The sequence below is a fragment of the Gymnogyps californianus genome, chromosome 2, assembly GCF_018139145.2.
Source record: "Gymnogyps californianus isolate 813 chromosome 2, ASM1813914v2, whole genome shotgun sequence".
Classification (NCBI taxonomy): domain Eukaryota; kingdom Metazoa; phylum Chordata; class Aves; order Accipitriformes; family Cathartidae; genus Gymnogyps; species Gymnogyps californianus.
Window position 1 is genome coordinate 70,599,004 of NC_059472.1, and position 26,418 is coordinate 70,625,421.

Sequence of the window (26,418 nt, forward strand, 5' to 3'; positions counted from 1 at the left end):
TTTAATGAAATATCCTTAGCTCCCTATAAACGGGAAGATCCTTCAAAACCTGCCTCTCCTACAGGTTTTATGTGGGGTGACTGAAGGATCCTGGAAAGGGAGGTGGAGCTTTCTTTTTATGTAATGCAAAGGAATGTGTCATTGCAGTTTAAAGACAAAACCAGGAATTATTATTATATAGACAGAGTTACCACTCTTTTTTGCAGCTCCTTCTATAGTTAGAGAACATGGGAATATGCTGAGTTAATGGGTAACTCAGGATCAAACAAGGTTTTATTTTCTGTTTTCCTTCTGTTCTCAGATACTTTCAGAGAAGTGTGACACTGAATATAATTAAAAAGAAACGTTTACAGCAGACTTATTAAAACTGCAGAATACTTGGAAAAAATCTGTGAATAAAGTAAATGTTGCCATTTCCTCTTTTAGTTTGTTAAGAGTTAAATGGTTGAAGACATCTTTTGCAAGTGCAAAAAGTAAATTAAAAAAAAGGCAAGAAAAATTAGACTGTGTATGTTCAGACATTAGAATCCAGTCCCTTTTCACCATAGCTGCTAGAGGTTAATCACTTCCCACCTGTCAATGAATCCCAAGTGACTATTTTTACTGTTCATTAAATAGTTACTGATGAATGCAAGAGCTGAGTGCTTTCCTTCAACTGAAAGCGCGTGAGAACGTTTTTCTGTTGTCTTTCAGTTATACCAGGGTTTTGCTATTTTGCACGCCAAATCAGTTCAGTCCACACTAAAGACATCAGCCAGACAGCTTCACTAAATCAACACTTTATGCCTGGATTCCCCTTTTCGAAATGGGAAGAGTATCTAACTGAAGATGGATTTTTTTCCCCAAAATACTTAGAAAAAGAAGCCCTGCTCTGCAGCTAAGCCTACAAATATGGTCAGGTTGCAGATCATCCAACCAGAAGCCAATTTCACATCTAGGCTACACAAGCCTCCCCAGACAAGCACAGTTCATCTGCTTGCAGCTCTGCAAACATCCAGATGCACAGGTGGAGCAACTCAACTTCCCAGTCCCTTATCAGGATGTCTCACAGGGCATGCATGAGTCGGCGCACGCAGTGTGGTTTGGAAGCACTTACACAGCATCGCTGCTGCCAGGGCACCCACCACCATCGCCCCCGCTGCTGCTGCGCTTCGGACTGGGAGATGCCTTGTGCTGCGCAGAGGCCGTTCTAGCAACACACTCATTTCCGTACCTGCCACCCACATCCGACCGCTTCAAACTCGGTTGTACTCATTCTCGGTGGCTGAGCTTTTTCTCAGCAGGAAAATCTGACAAAAATTGTTTTTCCCATTACAGAATGATATCTTTAAACAGTTTAGATAATTGCTCACATTCAAATAATTTAAAAAAAATTAAAATTGGAATGCAAATGAATTTAATCATTCAAATACACATGCAATGCCTGGTACTTTACTCTCTATTTAGAGCAGATACACTAGTCTCAAGATACACTGTAGAGCAGATATACCCTAAATATCCCTATTTCTGGTAAGAGAGTATTTTCATTATAAGGGAGTGTCAGGTTGTCAATTGGATCAATTCTTGTCTTAAAAGGTGTGTACAGAAAGAGGTGCAAAGTGATACAAATGTGTTGCCTATGTACAGGGACAGTTGGATGAAAGGGACCACCTATCCAGAGGGGACATTTACACTGTCTGCTTCTGTCATTCAGCCTGGGTGCTCTAATGGTGCCCCTTTCTCTCTCCAGTGACCACATAAGGAATGGGACTTAGCTCCTCTGGCTCACACGGAAATTAGAAGCCCAAAATAGTTGTAAGGTAGGTGCGCGTATGCATGTGTGTGTGTGTGTGTACGCGAACTAGAGGTACCCACCTTGATTGTGACAGATGAGGGCAAGAAGCTTTGCACCACTTGGGTGCCTTGGATCCCCCACCAGCATGGACCTCCCAGGCAAGTGGCGCACTGCTTGCTCACGGGTGCCAGAGAAGGCAGATTTTGCCATTTCCTGAACTGCTGCTGCCCCATTGCAAGATTACCTCTTCTGTCATCAGCAAAAGCAGCACTGTCTGCTGGGAACTTGGAAGTAATAGGCAATTAATAAAATATCCAGAACGATAAATGAATCAAACTGTCATTCTCATGCTTAGAAATGTTTTTATTAAATATTTTAAACTTCCTCACGAGACAAATAATATTGGTGGCTTTGTGCAACACAGTGGCATGTAAAGTAAAAACAATTTAATGTGCAAGAGAAGTCAGTATCAAGTTACCCTTCATATTGGCCACCCAACCAGAATGATTGCACATGGAAGAGTCACTTATGGCATGTCAAGCGCAGTGCATTCCTGAACAGAGAACTACAAGCCAGTTTCAAACAAGCTGGCTTCAAAACCAGAAGGAGGACAAATGATTTGGCCTGGTGCCCCAATCACTCGCAAATGTGGCTGTTTTGCTTCCAGGATCCAAGCCATTAACTCTGCACAGTGCATTGCACTGTTAAGTAAACAAATGTTTACCTGGAAACAACACATAGTTATCCCTTTATGAAAATAAAATTAACTCTGGATTCTTTAAAAAAAATATTTTTACTTTTCTCACTGACAAAGCATTCTTCCACATTTTTTTAAATGGTTTTATGCTGAATACTTTAAGTTTCCATTAACAGAAGTCTCAGATGTGGAGATCATAAGGCCCGTATCATCATTTTTTTTCTGACAGCAATTTCTGATGGCTTTGTAGATGGCAAAGGCAGGGATGGCCAAACTAGGCACTCCAGCGAGGATTACAATAATAGCATACACCCAACTGGGATATTCAGTCTTCTGTGTTTTGGGGAACTCCTCCTGAAAGAGCAAACAAGCAAATTGTAGAAAGTTGTGAGGAGCAAATACCTGGGAACATGCACACATTCAGTAATTCAATAGATCAAAAATGTGATCAGAACAGTAACTAGCCACAATGGCACAGTAATTTGCCAATTCCACAGCAGTTTCCAGCTCAAGAGTTTCCAGTCTCGGCTGTTTTGGACTTATTTTTACTTAAAAGCGATGGGAAGAAGATGGCATGAAAGAAGCAAGAGCCAGGAAGGGAGACTGGTGGGACTGCTCATGGTGCACTTCCTGGGCACAAAGGAGTGTGGGGCTGAAGGGGCTCACAGGCCACCAGGGCTTGGTGGCCAAACAGCCTTTGGGTGGGAAGGCTGAAATCAAAGGGTGCAAGAGGGCCAAAACATTACTAAGAAGGAAGTGAGGTTGCCAAGGAGGAGAGAAGAAAGCAGTCCCATTTCCCCGTCTTACTTTCTCTCCCTTTCTGTCTCTATCTTACGAAAATAAAATTTCATCTTTACAAATTAAGTGTGCTGCATGACTGTTTCTGCTTTAAGGATGGTGATCACAGCTGAACTTAGGACTTATTTTTCTAAGTGTTACTTTTTATTATTACTTTATGTCTTGTAGTAAGTTTTTTACCGGAAAACTGTTTCAGATGGGAGATGAATATAACTGACTGTGACTCTTACATTAAAGAAGAATACATAAAATAATTCTAAATAAATATTTTGGCTTTATATACTTACATAGCGAGGGTCCCAAACACTGTAGAGCAGTTCTTCATTGACTTTCACCACAAAATAAAAGAAGAAGATAACTAACATAATTAGAGGACTGATAACTCTCCAGGTAACCTGCCAGAAAATATTGGGCTTGTGTCCAATCATGAACTCAATATCCTTGTTAAACCTAGAAACAAAAACAGGAAGTTCGGGACGGTAAAAACTGGTTAGGATCAAAGGCTGCCTGCTCATAAACAGGGAAGTCCAAACTACCCCTAGCTGCGATTCCCAGGGCTTTGCCAATGTCAATGTGAAACAGGGATTGATAACAACATCAGGAGTTAGACCTAAGTAGTTCAAATTAAGGCAGATATCGTTGCAAGTCAGGAAAATTATTTTTGGAAATGTACTTTCTTCAAGAAGTCTGTGAAGCATATGCGAAATAGTTTCGACATGAAAGAGTCAATGCAGATGGACCTTCCCTGTAATATATTGCAGTACTGTTTCACGATTTTTTGGTAAGCATCTCAGAGCTGCATCAATTAAAAGGCATGACACAATATTAAAAAAGAGCAAAAGCAAACTGGAGTAATTTTAAAAATTAGATTCTATGCATAATGTTTGCTTAATTTGGATTTCTACCAATTTTCTCAGGTTGAGTACTGAAACAACATTTAACTTTACACATTATTAAGAACACCTAAAAATGTGTTATTTGGGTTATTCATAGAGCATGCAGTGGACAAGGGGGCAAAAATGTCTCCACAAGAAGAAACAATCCCTGCATTGAGAGTGATACTGTCTGCATCAGTCCTGAACCAATTTATAACCTCTACATATGATGCAGCACCATGTGCACACACTTCTCAAAAAATAATTATTTTGGAAGTTTGGGGCTTCTATTGTTAGTCCTCTTGTCTGGCTTTCCTGCGTATCCTATGGGGATAAGTCTGATGAGACTTTTCAGTTGGTCCTACAGCTATGAACAACACAGAATTCAGTTGAGTCTCAATTACTACATAAAATTATTTTATCTTTTCATCCCTAACTTCTAAGATCTAGGTATCATTCTTAAAATGATATGGAGCCCCATGTCCCGACTGCAGAGCGTGTCCAGGTGTAGTTCACGTGAGTGTCATGGGTAACGTGCAGGTTCTCCTTCAAGCAGGAGAGCCATCTTTTTACCAATGACCTTTTCTCAGAAAAAGGTCACAGAAGCTCGTCTGGAGCAGATAACACCAGCTTTCGGCAGCTCTGATAAGCTGTGTACTCAAAGAGGGCTACAGCAATGTGTACTGGCCAGGAACATGAATGTTTGGTGTGAAGCTCTTTTCTGAATCAATCCCCACCCCTCTATGGCATCAGCCCATGTTTGTGTCCTGGGGATGGTTTTAATTTGACTTTGTAATGTGGTCTGAGGCTTTAAAGGGAAGGAAAAGTGATCAACACAGACTCTTCTGTCCTTAACAAATTAAAATAAGCCTTCTTTCTCTAGGGTACTCCCTCTGCTCGTTTAATTTACTGAAGTTGATTCATGCCTCCTCAGGTAACACAAAACTTTAAGTACAGAAAGATGGGCCACAAGGGCATTCACCCCATTGCTAGGAGCAGCACAGCTGGAGGGTCTGGCACAGGTTCAAGCAAAACCTATGGGTCATTAAAGCCCCCACTCTTTTTTCATATTTCTTATGTATTAATTATGAACAGAAAGATGGCAAAATTTGATTCATTACATCTCTAGAATGTTGACAGGATAACTACTCACTGCTACAACTGATAAAGTCCTGAATCTATCAGCTAAGAACGTATCTCAGTAGCCTTGGATTTGCATCCTGCTATAAAACAGCATCTGCGGCCTGCCTGGAGATCCCTGCTTTGGACAGTATCATTTAGCGTTCACTTTAAACACTCCTGGGATATACCTCTGTTTTAAACTTTCAGCGCAATGCCAGTGTGCTTGTACTTTGCTTCTTCTAATTAAATATTTAATGCAATTATCCTAAAGAAGATTTATTGTAAATGTCACCATATTTAAAATGTAAATGAGCTATAGTGGCACTCACGTAACTGTTGCAAATACCTACATTCTGATGCCTACTTTAAAAATAAATTATTTGCACTCATATTATTATACTCTAGGGCACTTGCTAATGCTTAATATTTTCTTGCAATATCTTAGGGATTTATTTATTTTAGCTGGTTGTTATAGAGCATTATCTATTATAATGTATTAATAAACTGGAAAGCTTTCATGTACAAATAAAAATCCCCACTGCACACTTAACTAGCATTTTTTCTTTTTGTTGAGAACTATTTTAGAAACTTAAATCATATAAACAACCCTGAACTACAGTTGCATAATTTCAGTGATTTCTGTAACAGAAATTCTATGCACTGAGATGTAGCAAGATTGCAGCTATACAACTAATGAATTTATGCACTAGTTTCCATTAATGTTTAGCTTGTATTTCATACCTGTCTATTCCATAAATGTAGACGACTGAAAACATCTCAAAAAATGCAATTATTAGCAGGGGAATAGAGCCAGCAAAACTGTCAAATAGAGCCAGCCAGTAATTACCAGACTTCAGCACAAAAATAAAAGCTATCAAGTAAGACCCCACACAAATGAGACCTGTGAAAAAAACGAAACAACAGCACATTTAGGCAAAGAAAGCAAAAGAAAAAAAAAGTAAGATATTTTCCCAGTAGCTAGAAAGTTTTATAAGTAACTTCTAATTCAGCTACAGCCTGAAGGTAACCATTTTATTTTTTAGTGGTACTCTGAGAAGGCCTGCTTCTACGCAGGTAAAATGGCAAAACTCTCCTAATATTGCACAGGCGGGAGATGCTGCAAACAAAATGGAAGAAGGCTGAGGAGGGAAAACAGGTCCTCTTCCTCCTAGTCAGTGGGAAAATGTTGCACTGAGAGAAACCCTGCGTGGGTGAAGGACTTGGGTTGTCCAGCTTCCCAGTGGAGGAGGTGATAATCATCATGAGCAGGCTGGTGGGCAAGCCACGGGGTGAGCAGCTGCCTGCAGGCTCAGAAGGAACCTCACAGGAGCTGCCCTACTGGGGGACATAGAAAACCTTCAGCAGGTTACCTAGGAGTCTTAGGACCATGCCAGATCAGAAAGTAGATGGGTGGTGGGTTGATTTTTCAGCATACAAGCTATTCCCCGGGGAGGGAGGACGTCACTTGTCTCTAAAAAAGCACTTACCAGTAACAAGTTCCTTAGGCACTTTGGGGGGTATAATCTTAAGATCTTGTAAAGGTACAAGCACACCTTCCATATTTCCAAACATAGATGACAAACCCAAGCAGAAGAGCATGATGAAGAAGAGAATGGACCACAAAGGTGAGACAGGCATTTTGGTGATAGCTTCAGTGAAGACAATAAAGGCTAGGCCAGTTCCTTCAACTCCCTGTGGAAGATTCCAGAAGCTCCAAAATTAGGCTTATTAACATTGCGCAGCACTTAAAAAACCTAAATCGGTATTCACTAGACTTGGTGTATGCTACACCATACCACAACACTTATGCTTTTTGTTTCCACAAAGACCTTCTAATGCAGCAATATATTTACTGTAATTAGAATACAAATCTTATTTCATGGAATTTTATGGACACCTATTTTCATCTGTAATTCACCACCTTTTTAACCAAAAAAAAAAAGGTGCACCCATCCATTTAATTCTTCTTGTAACTTTTTTCACCCCCGGTGTCAAGGTCCATCCTTTCTGTGTTGTGACACACTCGTACTGATCAGGACAGGGCTTCCTTGCTCTGGGAATCTCTTCCCTAGTCATATTGTCCCACCGTGGCTGCAAGCAGCTAGTTCCAGAGAAACACCTGCTGCTATTTTGCCAGCTACGTGAGGTCAGCCTAGAACACTTGTGGTTTTCAGTTGCTAGTCTGAGAGATTGCCAATACTTTTCAGAGGAATGAAACAATTTATCTCTTCAAAAGCAAAATGGGGTAAACAAAAGTAATTCTTCAGTCCAAGAGCATTTCAAGCCAATTGCAATCAATCAGTGGAAATATATAAAAAACCAACAACCTCAGAAGAAAAAGCATTAGGCGATTAAAAAATTGCTATGCGTTCCTACCATATTTATGGTATCGATATGAGTCAGGCTGTTGTTAAACTTACATCATTCAGGAAAGTTTCCAGATTACAGGATTCAAACTTCAGGCTTGCAAAAATTGTCGGATCAGTCATGTTACATAGCTTCTGCATTTGTTCAAAGTTATCTTGGGTTACATTACCTTCTGGCAAATCAAATGCATTCATCAGAGTAAGAATATTTCTGAAAAAGTGAAGTACAAGTAATTTGAAATTATTTATTTGTAAGCATCCTCAGGATTCATTTTCATCATCAAGCAAGTTATTAAGAGCATGATGTCTTTTATAAAGACACAAAGGAAGCAATGTTTCTGTTGCTTAAGATCAGATTTTGAAATTGGGAAGTCCATCAGTTTTGTGCATGTGCAATTCTTTCTTTCTTCTTCCAAGGTGAGTCTGATACTGTCTTTCATGGCACAGATGGCAGCTAAATGGATGGGCACTCTAGGGACCTGCGCAGAAGTTAGGCGCCCATCTTTGCACTGCAGACTTGGCACCAGTTCCCAGACCGGGCAGCTTCTGGGAATGTGTAAGGTGTCTGCAGTTGTGTATCATGCACTTTTACAGCTGATGTGGGGAACTTGACTGGAACCCACAGGGTCTGGCAGCCCCGGTTAGAAGGGAGTCTGAATTGCTCTGGTAAAATTAGGTACCTCTGATGAGACCTAAGCATTTAAGCTCTCCAGGAGGCAACCTAAATACTGAGCTGACACAGGGACCAGGGTATATTACATTCGTGTCATATGTCAGCTCAGCGGGCATCGATTATTGTGAATTCTGCTTTTTTTTTTTTTTTTACAGAGTTTCTAGACAATTTTCCAGTGGTTGGTAGAGCTTCATCTAATGAATTAAAATGGGAAGAATTTAATGAATTATTTTGGGTAATTTCCCAATGTAGCACGCAGAGTCACTAGCAGTAACTGAGGTGCCTACTCCCAGTCCTGGCTGTGGCCAGCACTCTGTCAGAACTGCCTGGTCACAGGGAGCTTTCTTAAAATGGGCAGTGCTTTCAGTGGCTCGTTGCAAGTGATCTCCAAGGCAGAACTGCATAGTTTGGCCACTATGTCAGGAGGCCTTTGAGGATTTGGCATCAGCCATAGTAGAAATAGCAACAGCAGCAGCCTAGTATCCTTTGGTTGGTTGGTTGTTGTTGAAGTATGTAATGTAAAATCCAATTTTTCACAGAACCAGTTTTATTGAAACTTGCCTTATCCAGTTAAGTAAATACATTCTTTCAGAATGTTTCATATCCATTGCTGCAAATGAATACTTTTTCACATTTACCTCTAAAACTATAGATATTCTAGCATGTTTTAGTGAAATAATGTATCACAAACTGAATAAACCTTTATGTAAATAGAAATTGTTACATAAACTGCAGTTATACTTGAAAGAACTCTTTCAAAAAAACACATTAAAATATGGAATATCCTCTTCCTCCCTTGTTACTTTTTGAAAATGTCAGGGAATAATGTAAAATATGGTTGCTTACGCAACATCTACCTAGGAGATAAGGTGGCTCAAATAATTATCACTCGCTATGGGGCTGATACCACATGATTTAAATTTTTTGAAGTAATGAGTGGTCTGATACCACGTGGGTCAGGAGCTGCAATTGTTCAGAAATAATAAGTCCATTATCATCAGGCTAACAGAGCTGCCTCAGCCAAACAAACACCTGTATATTCTGGGGTTTTTTTCAATAACTTACTTGTCAAAACAGTCATCATATCTTTCTGTGGCTCTGAATCCAATGATGGAGTATATGACAGTTGCTGCATAGATGGATGTGAAACCATTGATCACTGAGATAATCAGGGCATCTTTCTCACAGTTATTGCTGCAATTCAAAGAGAAAAAAAAGAATGGATTTCAAACACATTCCCAAAATAAATACTAAAAACTGGCTAACAAGACTAACAAAAAAGTAGTCTACAGATGGCATAGGTGCATCAGTACGCTCTCTAAGAATATACAAGTACAGGTGTTCAAGAGAGATTTAGTGAAGTTAAACTTGGTGCTTTAAGCAGTTTAATAGCTATGCTTTTTTTTTTCCCCTCAAATAATCCTATTCATAAAGAATAACTGCCTGAGTTGTTGCCATGTCTGGCTCATGGAAAGTAAAACATGAAGGGCAAAAAAGTATTTCTCCTTTTCATGCCTGGCATGCATGTGTGCAGACATACATTGGCATCAGCTGTACCTTAGCTGCTGGGGTGTTCTGTTGTAAGGTGAAAAATTTGGATTTGAATTTGGACAGTCAGAAGGGAAAAGTGACCAAAAGTTTCCATAGCACTTTGTTATGGTGAAGTTGCAGTAGCCAAGAGCACTTGGGAACAGGGTTTTTTGATCGTTGGACAGAAGGTGGTTCAAAATGTCCTCAAGTTTTGGAAATACAATGGGAAGTTATGCTGATAAGGTCGGACAGACAAGCTATTACATTGTGAAAGTTAAACTGCTTTGTAGAGACTTCTGCGCTGCAGGCACTTGCTAGTGTATCTGTGCTAAGATGTAAAAATTGCAGAGCCAGAAAGAGACTTTCATCTGAGAGAGAAGATAAAGAATCAATATTAAATTAGTTAACGGTTTTATGTGAAGGCTGTAAAGCTTTAGATGTTGTATTTCTCTCAGGCAAGAGAGCACTGTTGAGGTTAACTTGATGCTGTTATATTTAATTTTCTGATCACCTTCAAGAGGAGAGGAAAGACAAGCCTGTCCAGCCAAGACCTGTGACATTGTGACCTTTCCTCGTTGCAACCTTACAGCGTTGCAAACAGCTCTCTAGTGGGCATAAGGCATTGAATTGATTTTCCTTGCTGTACTCTCATGTCAGTTTTTTCACTGTAACATGAGATTCTCAATGACAGGCTTGATAAAAATATTTCATCCCTTCAGAGAAAGTAAGATGCTCAAGCTCCTCCTGGTTATGAATGAGTGAATCCCTGACGGCATTGAAACCTCACAGTATTTCCTGAGATATTTATACTCCCAAACCTCCTGGGAGCGGAGTCACTCACACCTGATCCAACCGGTGCTGGACTGCAGCACCACAGTGTAACACTATGGTATTTGCACATTCTTTTTCTTATATCTCCATGGGAATTTCATTACTTTCCGCAGTTTCCTCCTTAAGAAGTCGTGAATGATTGAGAATTGAAAGAACGTGGCCTGGTGCCACAGCCCTGTGTGTTGGAAAAGCAGGAGGACACTGCTCCTTTTCTTTGGGTCTTTTGGAAAGATGCAGAACATTCTCAGCCCTGTTCCTCACAGTTGTGGGAACATTGACTTGGACCTGAAGCAGGGCTTGTCACCTCGCACTGAGACTCGCAGGCACCAAACGTTCCAGATGAACTTTTGAAAAACATCTGAAATCAAGAGTGGTGGCAGGGAATTACACCAGTGACCGAAATGGTGGTGTGGTGTGGTCGAACCTGAGCCAAAACTGAAACACAGATTTCTGTGTGCATGACCAAACCAGATGATAATGAAAACTTAATTCAGAGACATTTATAAAAAATATTAGGTTCAGAGAATGCTGCACAGTTTGACTTTCAAGAGGACAGTGCTGAAGGGATGGAAGGCACCAAGAGGCACTGGCGGTTGCTCCAATATTTTGGGAGGGTGAGTGTAGAATATAGTACCATGTCGTAATTTGCTGACTGGGTCATTCCCTGGGTGGTGGGAGTTTGCACTCCATCTCTTCGCTGGCCCCATCGCATATATAAAGGAAGGAACTGAATTTGAATTTCAAAACTCCTAGATAAGTCTTCTAATCTCTAAGCTAAAGATTTAAACTTTGGTCTGTAAATTGCTTTGAAATGTGTGTACCATCACCCAGCTCCAACAGTGTGGAGACAAAGGGCGTCACCGTGCATTGAGCACTCCCGCAAAGGAAGCTCCTGCTCAGCAGCTGGTGGTGGGCAGCCAGTCCCCTTCTCCCTCGCCTGTGCCACCACATCTTTCTGCAGGAAATCAGCCAGCACTGGGACCTGAAATCTTGGCTCGGGAGAGCTATGATCAGTCAGAGATGTGCCTTACATAGCTGAGGGGATGGTGTCCCGGTCCCAAGTAATTACTGTGTAACAATGGGGCAGAAGTGGACATGCCTCATTTGGAAGAATGAAATATTCATATGAAATTTGGCTTTTGCCGGGCTACTTACTGAACAGAGTTGTAACTGGAGAATGAAATGAGGCCTCCAAAGGCCAGGGAGAAAGAGTAAAACACCTGAGCACCTGCATCCAGCCACGTCACTGGGTTAGCCAGCTCGGTAACCTGAGGCATCAGACATACAGCTTTAAGCATATGCAACGTTGCTATTTAGACTGAATATGAGGGATTTAAAACAATAATTAAAACAAGAACACTAACCATGCAGAACTCACCATTTTTGAAGAATGTTAACAAACAGGTCAATACTTTTGTCAAACTTACTTTTTTTTCCAAAAGAAAACCTATGTGTAGGTTTTCTACAAGTATTTTGAAAACTGATAAACAAATTACTTTCCATAGCTGACAGCTACCATGCCTGTTTCCAGAAAAGGTGTTTATTATTTAGCATTAATAATGACCATTCAGAGATGTTCTCATGGAAAATGAAACCCCTTTTAATTTTGTTCAAAAACTTGTATAGTTAAACAATTCTCTTAGGCCTTTTGTCCATATAGCCATACTGATTAGATGGGTTCTACTCCCAACGGCACGATTTGTGCTTTAAAGTTAGACTTGTCCTTAACTGCAATACAGGAGAAGAAAGCAAACCCCCTTAGGGCAACCCCATTGCATTGCTCTGTGATGATCCTTCCATTTTTTATAACAGATTTTGATGGGGGGTGGGGGGAGAAAGAGAGAGAATGTGTGTGTATGTGTATAGTTTTTACATCCAATGCAAAGGATTCACCTCCCAGAATCAAGATTTTAAAGGTCTCTGAAGGATAGTTAGAAAAGCACCAATGGAGGGGACTAATTTTCAATTGGTTGTTAATTACAGAGAGAACTACATTGTGTTTCACTAAGGGACGAACCATGCAGTGACTTACATTAGGGGTGAAGAGATACACAATTCCATTGGTTGATCCTTTCAGCGTCAAGCCACGGATTAGAAAAATGGTGAGCACAAGGTATGGAAGAGTTGATGTTACATACACGGCCTGCACAAGAAGCATGTAAATAAAACACTTAAATAAAACAGAACACGTGAATAAAAATAACACTGCAGGGAAGAAAAGAGGGGAATAAACAAGGTACTGTGACTAACAATAATGGCAAGTTTCAAGCGAGTCACAGTTAACATACTACAGAAAACTATGTTCAAGAGAAACAGTATGTGCAGCACATTTTCATAATAAAAATTTTTACAGTTATAGTGCTCTATTTAAGACAAATCATCATTGTTGAAATTCAACTCAGATGATTCAAAAGCAGCATAAAAAATAATCTACACCCTGAGATCAGGTTGATGCTCCTGATGCAAGGATGGGCTCTTAGGGCTTCGCTGGGCTTCTTTCTTCAGAAAGCAGCCCCAGTGATGACACACGAACTTTTAGACATGCTTTTACTCAAGAAACGGGCAGTTTCTGCAGTATGATTAAGTCTGTATGAATAAGGAATCACAACAGCATAATGAATATCATCTCATAAAAAAACAAAATAGAGTACCTTTCCGGTTGTTTCGATGCCTCTGATTGTGCACACGTACAGTACACCCCATGCGCATGTTAAACATAACAAAAGCCACCACTGTATAGTGCCTGAATCGTCAATGGAAGTGGAGATGTTTAATGTTTCTCTGTACCAGAAATAATCTACAGGAGAGCTCCTGGCACACTCTTCTATGTAATCTGTAACCACAAAATGGTTGTCATTCTGTATGTCTTTTATTTACTTGAAAAAAAGGAAGTTAAATAATAAACACCAGTGTTCTAAATTATACCACCTAATGCCAATGAATTTGTTGTTGGCAAATTTCAGATTCTTAGAGGCTGGTTTCATGGAAAAATGAGAGATTTAGAAGAGAATTGTTTAACAGGGATTTCAATACAGATTTTATTGTTATTTCTATTAATTCAACCATGCATATAAAACCTTTGAAGCTCACTCAAAGACTCTTCTATCTTTATAATTTTTCTTTTTTCCTATAAAAATGTGAGGCTAGAAGCCTCTTGTGCCAAAGAAAGTGTGGAGAGGATTTCTGAGCATAAATGTATGTATATTGCATGGAATATTTTTTTTTTTAGTAGAAGAAAAGCAGTTAGGCAGATGTTTTTCAATGATTGTACACTTCCTACCTCATCTTAGAAAAAACCCCAAACAACTTTGGGCTTTCCACATGCATCCTGCTCTTTCTTGCCTGACGGAGTGTGGGCACCTGCCCACAGCTTCCTGCAGCCAGGCGGCTCTTCCCCTCCCACACCTCCTTCAGATCAGCACTACTTCGTCTTTCTGTTTTGTGGGGCATCGTTCAAGGTCTTGTCAGCTCAGGCTGGATTCTCATCTCCCTGCAATGCGCTGACCTGTGCAGTATTCTGCCCTGGCCTGCCCTTATATGAGGCTATTTATACTTATTCTGGGAGGAGAGGAGCAAAGCTCTCTGAAGAGCTCTTCACTGACCCACCAGAAAAACCTGCTTCATACAGTTTCATGCAGGGCTGACTATGGAAAACAAAGCTGCTGTCACCAAGCAGTCTCCAAGGAGCTATAGACTGTTGTCATATTGAGAGATACAGGTGTTTCATATGGATTATGCATGTCTCTTTCTTTTTTTTTCCTTTTCAATATGCTAACGGAGGGCTGTTGGTGAAGAGATGGATGAAACACATTGTCTCAATTTGGAAAATGTTAATGTTTATGCTAGACTTGCACTTTGTGAATATTCTATATGTGAACACACCTGTCAAAATCAGCCCTGAAGTTTCATATAAAAAGTCAAAGTTTGTCTCAAAGATTCAGCGTTGATCACATTTTATATAATGTGATTTTTTACAAAACACAGGTATTAAAATAGCACAATGTTCCTGACAGGACTGCCATGCCTTACTGTTGTTTTACAGAAAGAGGCTCAATTAGGCTAGTTGCTAGAAACAGAAAAATGTGCTGCGCAACAAAATACAATATTTCATAAAATATACCTGTTCTGTTGTCATTGAGAGGACAGCTACTCCAAGGCAGGGGCTCTTGGAAGGAGTTGAAGAAATACCACATTACCCAGGCAATAATAGTATTATAATATAAACCCACCAGGAAGGATACAAACATTGCTGCTATGCCTGAAAAAAATAAAACCAGAACACAGTGTAAATTTCAATACTCTTGTCTTCAAGACATATCAAAATATATGACATAAGCCTCAACCTTGCCCTACTCTTCTCCCCACCCTAATGCCATGGTTTATAACCTTTCCCCTCTCCTCTATTTTGGATGTAGGTTTAATCACTGTGAATTTGTTACCTAAAGTTTGGACAGGTGAGTTCTACATAGACGTACAGCCTAAAATTACTCTGGGCCTGAAGCTGATACCCACTTAGGAGCCAATATTATGGGTGGACTAACTCCCTACAGACACCAGACAATCCTGTTCACACTCTTGCCAGCTGATATCTAGGGAGTTTGGGATGCTGGGTACATGTAAAGCTCAACTGACTTGGGATTTTGCCTAAATGAGACCCAGATTGTCTTCCTCTTCCACAGTGTCACTGCAGAGGTCAGCAGAGGTGTTGCTGTATGGGATGGATGGCTGCCAGGAGGCACAGTCCATGAAAAAGTGCAGGATTCAACCTCGTATCTCTCCTTCTCCACTTGCTCCCAAGTAATCAACCTCTGGTGACTTCTCTGGTAGACAGTAAATGCTAATGATTAGCTCTTGAGGGCTCTAAAGAAGTTTGTTAAATTCCAGATGCAACGACCAAATATCTTTTGTAACTGATTTACAGATGCAGTGGATGCCAACAACAGTCCTAACTGGCTGTGTTTCTTCCCTTTCAAGTGTGTGGTAATCACAGAATCACAGCATGGCTGAGGCTGGAAAGGACCTCTGGACGTCATCTGTTCTAGCCCCCTGCTCAAGCAGGGCCACCTAGAGCTGGTTGCCCAGGACCATGTCCAGGCAGATTTTGAATATCTCTAAGGATGGAGACTCCACAACCTCCCTGGGCAACCTGTGCCCAGTGCTTGGTCACCCTGCCAGTGCTCCCTGATGTTCAGATGGCACCTCCTGTGTTTCCTGGGTAATGAGGTATCTCTCTGTGGAGTTTTTTATGCTCTGTGCATAATGCTGCTTTTACTACATTGCTAGACTGAGTGTTTGGATACTCAGAAGTCTAGTACAGATGTGAAGAAGTATTTTCTGCAAAATACTGTCTCCGTGGCTTTTGGTATGGTACCTCTCTCAGATGTAAGAAAGTAACTTTACACGGAGCTGAAATCTGGTAGACCAGCTTAGAGAAAGATTCAGCTATTATTTATCCACAGAACAGTTACAGAACAAATTTTTGGCAGACTTAAACATTCATCCTACTAGTAAAACCAGCCAATATCGATAATATAGAAAATATCTCTGAAGCCTGAAATTGGTCTCAAATTAGAGAAAGGTTTTAACTGGACCCACAGTACCTGGGAATGTGGACACAAAATTGTCGTAGTGCCTTATCATGATTACTTTGACCTATCAATGGAGAGCTAGTGAGAAGGGAAAAGTAATAGATCCTGGAATCTTTTATGGCACACTGGAATAAAATCCTGAAGATTTGCTCTTCAGATTGTCAGTTCAGAGACTTGTGCTTTCCCAGGCGGCTTTTTGTATCCTCTTCAGACTTACCAACCCCTTTCAGGGTAGGGTGGATAGAGCTCCAGACACCCACACTGCCTTTCCTCAGCCTTTGACCAATGGCAAACTCAAGATGAAGCAGGGGGATACCCTCCAGGACTAGCAAAATCAGGAAAGGGATCATAAAGGCTCCTGAAATGGATAAGAAAAAAAAAAAAATATTCCCATCAGTGAAGTACTACAATAAAACACAAATATTAGATTTGTGGGCTTTTGACATAGTAAGTGACTTGTAAGCATACTTGTGGAAACCCTTCTGTGGTTTCTGAGCAATACTTTTGCCTGATTGCCCAAGCAGGGAACTTGATTACGTATGTGGTTTCAAGTAGGAATTCTTATTCTTCCCAAGTGACAAACATAAATACAAATTATACACTCCCAAGGTTAAACTTTGAAGAAGCCACCTTTGGATTGCAAACGGAGGAAAGGTAACTACTTTCCTGGAATGTCTTCCTTTTTCTTCTGCAAAAGATTATGGCTTTATAATTGTGAATCATGCAAATTATATGAAGTAGTTGAATGAAGTAAGCAACATGCCTTGAAAGATTAGGCAGGAGCCTGGGGCTGTCTACATAAAATAAGCAATAACTTCCTGGCAGCTGTGTTCAACAGCTTTTATGTTTGAGTAGAAGAGATCTGAAGTTCAGGGTTCAAACCTTGTTAATTAAGACAAGGTTGGTTAGTATAGGACAAGTTTTTTAAATTAATTTTTTCCTGAACAAAGTGTACCTCGGACATGGGAGATAACACATAACACCACACTGGAATACCAAAGTGCAGAGTCAAATGCTTGAATATTGCTACATATTAGAATTATGGTTACCTGTCATTACAAAAAGCCTTTAACGTTCTAATCATAGGCAGTAAATAATCTAAGTGCATTAAAAAAATGCAAACCAGTACGTGAATGGTTCAGGTTTGGGTATTTGCTGACTTTTTCCTCAGGTATGCAATGAAAATCAGATCGTGAGCGAAAGAGGAGATTTGAAGAGTGGAAACTATAGTTTTGAATTCAAGGAAGTTAAGTGTTTTTTGGAAGAGCTGAACTGCATGCTTGTCTGCTCCATCAGCTATCTTCTTGATGTCATCTACACCGGGTTAGAAACGATCATTGCTGCAAAGTCTTCATTTTCTGTGTACTTCAATATAGTCTGCTAAAACCAATATTGTTGTATCAAGTGGCTACTATTATAATGAAATCAGCCAACTATGCTTTCTGCTTTCCACTCCTATGGAATTCAAGTAATGCTAGTTAGTTACTCACCTGTCTTTCATTGACATTTTTAAGATTTGCTAAACAAAATCAGTAGTTTTGAATACATAAAATGCTATTCAAAGTGCTCAGCATTTTGAAAATGCACATGCCACACATCAAGTTGAATGACTAATCACTGATGCACCAGAAAATATATTTTTTTGTTGAAGCCAGTTGCCAAAGGTATCTGTATAGACATGATATTCTCAGACTTCTATAAAACATGTCATTTAGCAACACAAAAACTTCTTACTAAACATTTAACACTTTTTAAAATCAGTGTAGCTCATCTTGCATGCATTAAAAACTAGCTATCACTGTAAAAATGGAGACTGACAAACTGAAAAGGTTTCAGAGGAGCGCCAGAAGAATAACTGACTCGGGACATATTTTTTATTAGTTAAAAACTGAAGGACTCATTATGAATTGTTATTTGTAGAGAAGTTTGCTAAACTTCCAACTTTGCTGACTCTTCCTCTCTTTCATCTGTGTCAATCACCTCAGGAAAAGGATTATATGGACATCATCACCAAGGAGGACAGTATCCTATTTGTTTTCTTCCCCACTTCTCACATCTAAGCTACATTCCCTTTTCCAGAGACTATGTAGTCTTTGCAAGAACAAAAGCCTTGCATTACTGGGGAGCAGCTACCTGTTAGATCTAGGAGCCTCAAGCTGGTACTCTCTCATCTTGGAGGAAAGTGGCTATTTTGTAATGCCAGAAAGGAATGAAGTATGGTGGTCCACCCTAGATTTGAGGAAACTGAACTCCTCTAGTTGCAAATTCAAATTTAGCACTGTGGTCTTAGCTGAGATATCATTACAAATGGTGTCAGTGCTAAAGCAATCAGTTCCTGACTCGTGTCTTTCTGAATATGTATTTTCATATCACAAACATGTGAAACATATAGGGCATATTTCAATTTTAGAGGGACTAGGATCACTTCCAAAACAAGGTTCTTCCCCTCTGTCTTCCCACCACTCCAGGGACTTCTACAAAATTATTGACAGCAAGAGCTACTAATGTTAGATGTAATGGGGCAGTCCTCTCTCCATGCTTTGTTGACTGGCTGCTGAAAGGCAACTATGCCAGAAATGGCGATGTACTCTTCAGCTGCCTGTGCCCCGGTGTCATTGTTGACAATACAAAAGTCTTAACCAATGCTGGCAGAGGTTCTGGGATTCGTTGAAACTGTGTCAGACTCGGTCACTGCAAGGAACTGACTCCCTCTGTCTTTTCAGTTTCTGGCATTTCTAAAGGTTTGTCCCATTTTGTCTGTATGGACTTGCTTAGCTGTGCTGGAACATGCACAGGCATGCACGTAAGGACCCCTCTTCATCTGATTAGACATGCAGTGCATGCAGATTTGGCTTCAAAGAGTTTGCTCTCTACTGATAGCCCACCCTATTTCTGTGAATAACGCTTCTCCCAACTGTTTTACTCTTGCTTTGATAGGAAACAGGATTTTTGCAGTGTACGTGATGAGTGCCCTCTCACTGTTGAGCTCTGTCCCCCTACATCCTGATGGCTTCCTTCCTACATGGGAGGGTCAGTGGGACAACCTCCACACACAGAACCTCTGGCCTTCCACAGAGACAAAGTTACTTATCAATGCGTGGAGCTGCAAGCAGCCAGCAATATGTCATGTGCTCCAACCTCATCTCAGGCTGGCACAGTTTCCCTCCTGTTGCACTCTGTCCAGGAGCTGTCATGAGGGTAAGATGAGATAAGGACAAGATAATTGTGTTTATACCAGCAATTTTTAGTTCCAGAGCATTCTCTCTGTTTTAAGCCCAAGACACCTCCTAAGAGTCTGAACCCTGACCCTACAGAGTTTGTATGGCTGCTCCATCTGGATCTTTTCTTTTTACCTCCCCTTTCGGACGCCAGAGAGGTCTCTGCTGTACCGCAATCTCACTTCTCTCTGGTAAAGCCCTTCCTCAGCAATGGTAGTATTTAAGTCCAGAAGATGGATCTGCACAGCTACCTGATCCAAATACTCCTCATGTGCACTCAGGGTAAGTCCTTGTCACCCTTTGAAACTCAACTTGCAGTGATTTTAGATCGTCTCTTGAAACGTAACAATGGATTGGCAGTTAGTTCTGCTAAGGTGCATTGCTCAGCCATCTTTGCTCCTAATGGAGACACGTCACTTTTTTTTCATCAGGTCACAGTAAGATTGCTTAAGGACTTGATTAGAAATTCTCCCCCTGGTCAAAGATCTTGTTGCGTAAGGAAATACAGAGCCTTTATAGTCCTTTCAATCTATGACCACTTGTTTCTTATCATACCTGTCAAAGAAAATACTTTTTTTGGTAGTTACCATCTCTGTTAGCAGAAGGGAGGGAAGATCAGGCCATTTCCTATGAAGCATTAGAAGCATTTCCTTTAGAAAGCATTCAAAGGTAGTCTCAACTTTTCACTTTCAGTAGAAAGCAGGCTGATTGATATTCTGATTTGGGCTCCATTTTTCTCCATGCTTGAGACATTCTTGCAAACCTTAAATGCAAAGTGCACCTCCACTCACACAGATCTAGCAGTCTGGGTAGACATCATGCCTCATCTTCCAAGACAGCGAGATTCAGCAGCAGCACTGTCCCTCCATTATAACTCTCCCTGTGGACAGCACAGTGCATCAAATTTGCTGCAAGACTCTCAGAACTGAACCATCTTCTGTGGTGGACATGCCATGAGCTCCCTATCAACCTCAGGGGATTTCCTGAGGTCCCGAGATACTTACAGAGGTACCTTTATTAAGATGTCATAAAAGAAGGCTTTAAGCGTGACACACCTTTGACAGAGCAGTCAGATAAAGGGACTTCATGACCTTCCTTGCACAGCCACAAAAAGGGGAAAGGATGTCCTTCGAGGAGACATCTATCACATGAAAAAGGTGTGCTGCCCAACTATGTGCTCACAGCTCCCCAGCTTCCTCGCTACCTTGGAATCACTGGGAAATAGATTTCAGGTTCTGGGATGGACACAAATGGAGAAGGTGAGTCTCTGTCCACCCCTTTTGTTATCACAGACATAAAGTACATGGTGTGTGTATACACCTGCAGTGCAGAATCTATATCCCCACACAAGCAGATACAACTAAAACATTTATGGCTTAAAAGGCTAGCCATGTATAGTATGGTAGCTCTGATGGGTTAAAAATGCAGGGTGTGCCATGTCAGAACTGGGCAAATTAGTAAAACTACCTATATTTGGGTGTAGGAATATTGGTATATTTTCAAGAGAAATAAAATGGCAGTTCTCAATTATGTGTGCCACTTTTTTCTCTTTCTTGTATTCTTCTTTTTCCAGGGTTCAATTCTAACAGCCCGCTCAGAAATCCAACTCTGCTGTATTTTCCATTTATCTCAATTTCTCCCCAACCTTTCTGAAAAAAGGTATAATGGAAAAATAAGTGATAATGACTCTGCAAAGCTGCTGTATGGGACATAAAAAAAAAAATCAATGCTTTTTAAGCTGTCACAATTTTATGAACCTAACAAATAAACCAATGATCTGAAAATAAATGCTGTATAGATGTATATAAACAATGAGTAATCTTCCAGTCTGAAAACCTTACAGCTAAGATATTAGATTCTCATGCAGTTTCAGTACTGTATTTCAGAACACATAATATTTGGTTTGAACATCTGTATAGCTATTAATCTCTCTTTAAAAGTTTCTAATGTGAAATTGAAAAAAATTATTACTGCTTTCACATAATTCCTCATAAAGGGAAGAGAGAGAGACTTCAGACAGAGATGTTTTTCTATACTATCATATTCTTAGACCTCAGCTGTAGTGAGGGTACCAGCACCAGTGAGGAACTGCTGATGTCATTACTGTCACTTCATTCAGTGTGGCATGCACAGAGATGAAAAAGTTCTCCCTCACGCAGCGGCAAGGTTTACTGCAGGCGTATGTGAGCTGTAGACTTAAAGACTTTTTTTTTATCAATGGTTTAAACATTAAATATACATCCTCTTTTTTACAATACTAATCAGAGATGTAACAAAAATGTTTAACAGTTGATTAAATGACATGTTGCTCAAGAAAGATTAAACAAAAGCTATGTGTAATGTCAGAGATAGCTATCAAATGAAAGGAAATTTCAATGTCATTAAGCTGGTGAAAGCACTGAGGCAAACACCATAGCTTTTACATTGTGTGTATATTGAAATCTACTTCACCTGTGGTAATGATGTATTTTACAACTTTTAAGACTTGAAAAGGATAAAGTGTGCTTTACTCTACTAAATTTTACTGGAGCAAACACTCCATTTTTAAAAATATAAACTCATAATCTATGACAACAAAAGTAAGTAAATTATGTAACTATTGATTTCTTTTTGTATACTTGGGTATCACAGTGTTAAAGCACTATCATAGTGTTGTGTTTAGGAAGAAGCAGCCCTCAAATAATTCTAGATTTAAGTTTGAACATCTGAAAATAAGAGTTATCTATAAACTCAGTGTTCCAAACTACCTTCACTACAATCTGCAGAGAAAAAATCCACTTTCCTTGAAGTCCAAGTACTACAAGGGTAAATTTTATACTTCACTATAGTCTATTTATGTTTCATGAGGGATATAAAACATGCAAACACTGATTCACAAAGTAGGTGGACATCCAGTCTCATTTGGGCGTGTCCTAGCTGAAATACTATCTACACCCTTGCTACCAGACCTCACTCATGCTAAATGACTCCAAATGTTCATCCATATAATTCATATTTCAAAAAGAAAGAAGTTAAGATAGCAAAGCCAACCCTCAGAAATTAGAAACTATTTTCATGAGGTAGTCTATGCAACCTTGATTCTGCATGCACCTTATGAGACAACCTCTAATTATGTGATCACATAGGACTTTTTCTCATCCTCTACAGATATTTACTGTGTGGTAAATAGCTGTATTTTTTTCTATTTCTTAATGCACGGCCATAATCCACCATCATATCCGAAGTGAGCTTTAGGACTCTATAAAATAATCATGCCAGGGACAGACTGAGGAGCAGCATAATCCCCACCTCCAGTGAAAGAGAGCAGCAGCAGGGATACCTGCTGCTCTGCACCCAGGATTCAATGAAGACATATCTTGAAGACACGAAGTGTGAAGACATACACCAGCCAGGGTAAAGGCACTGGACAGATTAGGGGAAAATGGAGCTTCCTCAGTGCACTCATGAGTGTGGTGTATGCTTTGTATTAGTTAACTTGGAAGAAGGTACATGATGTTGCAGTTTTCCCCTACTGTGTTACAGGGGCACATCTGTGTCCCTGAGTGGGCCACACAAATGCAAAGATGAATGAATCATCTTGGCCACCATGTTGAGTGGCAAAGGCTAAGGCAAAACTTGTCCAAAATGTCTAGTAAATACGTATTTCCAATGAGAGGTAGCTGAAGCCAGACTTAAGAGTGTCTGTGCAATCAAAGATGATGCAGAGTGCCGCATCTATTGGGTGTTTGCTATGCTGTGAACATGGCTGAATGGGAATTAGAGATGCAGGAGCCAGAAAACCTCATGAGGCAGAAAATGTCTCAACACCAAAATATCTTCAGAAATAAGAACTTCAAGATCTGTTTTTACAATACAGATAGCCACATGTTCATTTTCAAAGCCATCCATCCAAAGAACAGCAAGAGCTATTTTTTTTTCTGATTCAAGGGAGAAGTTGGAGAACAGGCGCTGTAATGAGAGGATGGCAGTGGTGGCAGGAGTTGGATTTAGACCTACCAGAAAAGGCTGAGGTGCACTGTACAGCAGGGAGGGAGGAGGGATTGCACAACAGCTCTCCACCCTCACGTGTGATGAAGTTAAGGAGCCCTTTCTAGAAAGCCACGGGAAGGCATTGCTGCTCACTCTTATGTATTGATATGAGTCACAGCGTTTGGTGTTATGCAGAAGAATTGATAGAGAAAGTAGCAACTCTGGCTACAAGGACCCATATCTGTATAGTAGCTCTAAGCCCAGAGCCAGCTACGTCATTTCTTTGCTATATGTGCTGCCTTTCAACTTTTGCCTAAAATTTGAGTGAGAGTGTCCCAGGGAAGCAAGAAGCCGGGGATAACTGTTGTTAGTGTTCCTGAGCGAGGACAAGCCACAGGATGATGAGAAAGAAAAATAATTGCTGCCAAAGGATAAATTAAAACACAGTACTGACACACTCACACAAGCAATTAATAAATCTTCACTGACATCAGTCAGAAAACCATGATCCATACCAAGTTCTTTGCATGTTCATTTTTCAGCTGCATTTCATACCGCTAGAATACAAGAGAAAGGAAAGACAGACAGAAAAGCAGGAAAGTGCCTATAAATCAACCCTGGGAAACAGGGCATGTCCACTTTCTAAGACTAAGTAGAAGAACCCGAGAAGCCAATGAGTGCCATGAATTTTGGAGATATCCATCCACTTTTTCAAATTAAAATTGTCACACATGGAAAGAGGGTTATGATTTTTTTTGTGTGCCTTGTAACTTTTTTGTTACAAGAGTTGGCTATGCTGCAAATGACCTTCAGTTTGCACTGCAAACTGTAAACATCAGCCCGTGTTAGAAAAATCTCAACGTTAAAAGCATCTCTTCTTGCAATTGAGCCATCTGTTGTTAAATGTCCCTAAGTTTGCACCAGCAACTCCCCACAGAGCCCTCGTTGGTCCCTACTCTAACTAGGAAGAGCAATTTTTAAACATCTCACCTTGTACCTTTAATGAAAATTACTTTGAAATAAGCCAAAAGTTTTCTTTCAAGATCAACCATCACAAAGCAACAAACACTTTTTACATGTATCCCAGCGTGAAATGCAGATAACAAGTAGATAGTGGGCAGAAAAGACTGTCAGAAAATGAGAAATCTATGTTGTCATGTAATATTTAAGCAATGGTTCAGCTCAAGATCATATTTAAAAACAAACAGCAAAGCAGTGAAGCAAAATTTTAATATGGTCCTTCAGTTCTAATCTGAACCCTAAGGAGTCACAGTAAATTATATGGTAAATAGCATACATTTGGATTTTATATTACTTAATAACATCAACTGCTAAAAACATTCTTAACGTTAACTACTTTCACGCTGTTACTCCTATCATAAATTACACACACACTGACCCTACAGCCAATACACAGATCAGTCCAAAACCAATGAAAACCCTATTATGAAAAGATCATTTGGGATTGTGATCAGAATCATACTCGCAAGTAGTTTATTAATATTTTTAAACATACATTACATATATGTATGTATGTAAAGTAACATTAGTTTTAGATTGAGAAAATATACTTGACAGTGCAAGACTGATGTGATCAATCCTGTGTCCCAAAATAAAAACAGTCCCTTCCTTTTCTTCCATCACTAACATAACTTCACAACCTGTGAAATAACCTCCTTCATTAGACAGTCTGCTAGAAACGAACATCACCGTTCTTATAGGAACTGACCAGGTCTAAGCATATTCCATTATTTGTTCCCCAAAAGAGAGATTAAACCTAGCTTATAGCCAAAGTTAGATAAGATATATTAAAGACATACCTCCTCCATGGCTCTGACAGAGATACGGAAACCGCCACACATTTCCTAAGCCCACACAAAACCCTACGCACGTCAGCATATACTGAGCCTTGTTATCCCATTTTGGTCTGGAGTCTGCCTCTTCTTTCTCAAGGACCTCAAGTTCTGCATGGGAAGGTATCCTGTCCTCCAGGCCAGGATTGGGCAACTGTAGCTTCACCATATTTTAAATTTCCTGACTGAAAACGCTGCCCCAGTGAGGAAATAATGAAACAGGCAGCTAGTTAGAAATCTGCGCAAAAAGAGAACATCTATTTGCTGTCTTCAGCTATATATAGTGAACCTTTGGCACTAAACTTGAAAGTGCAGGCTTGTGGTAAAAAGAAGCGTCAGCAAATCATTCGATTGACCAAGTCAGCTCTGACACTTATTAATGCTTTATCTGTCAAGGTTTTATGGAACAGTCTGTTCATCTAGTAGAAGACATCGATTTCAGCTAATGTAATTCAGGAGATAATTTGGCTATAAACTGTAATCGCCTATAAGGTTAGGAAACACCCCTTGCCGCTCCCCTGTTTAAACTCACTTAAATACATATATAGCCCTAGCAAATATGGAGTAAAAAGATTCCACTGGCCTCAGACTGAACATAGAGGTTTCATACTATTTCTTATCAGGAAGATAAACTGCTTGTGAATCACTATCACATTCGGTTTCCCATAGTGTATGCTTACAAAATTGTATGTTTCGTGATAATTACCGAAAGATGTTCTTCCTTCTCTGTAAGAGACCTTACTCTACTAAATGCTCTGACAAAAAGGATGGAGAATGAAAGGGATTATAAAATCTGACCTTTAAAATCATAAGCGTAAGCTGCTTACCCTAACACATCTAATCATTATAGAACAAGGTCTGAAGAACATAACAGTTTTCTTGTAAATGGGCTTGAAATCAAAGGTCCCTTCACCTTTTCAATGACCCTATGATACACCAGTCAAAAAAAAAAAAAAAAAAAAGAGACATTGGTTAACAAATATCACAGATACTACGCACATCCTCATTCTTTCAGTACAATCATAACAAGACTGTTTCGCTTGTACCTCAGTGTTATCAAAAGGTAAGTACTTGCCACTGAAAACTATATATAAAATCTAACACAGTATATGTCGTGAGAAAGA

General features: G+C 40.0%; 1 protein-coding gene across 1 annotated transcript; it reads right to left on the bottom strand.

Moving 5' to 3' along the window:
• Positions 1-2,539: 2,539 nt before the first annotated feature.
• On the bottom strand, positions 2,540-25,463 carry LOC127013044 (sodium-dependent neutral amino acid transporter B(0)AT1-like). Its single transcript, XM_050891601.1, has 12 exons — positions 25,262-25,463; positions 16,472-16,612; positions 14,787-14,924; positions 13,318-13,499; positions 12,699-12,809; positions 11,822-11,934; positions 9,371-9,499; positions 7,687-7,843; positions 6,754-6,958; positions 6,008-6,167; positions 3,557-3,719; positions 2,540-2,825 (listed from the first exon to the last, which is right to left on the bottom strand). Exons 1-12 carry the CDS (start codon positions 25,461-25,463, stop codon positions 2,616-2,618), a joined length of 1,911 nt encoding a protein of 636 aa, XP_050747558.1. The 3' UTR covers positions 2,540-2,615.
• Between the last annotated feature and the right edge of the window lie 955 nt (positions 25,464-26,418).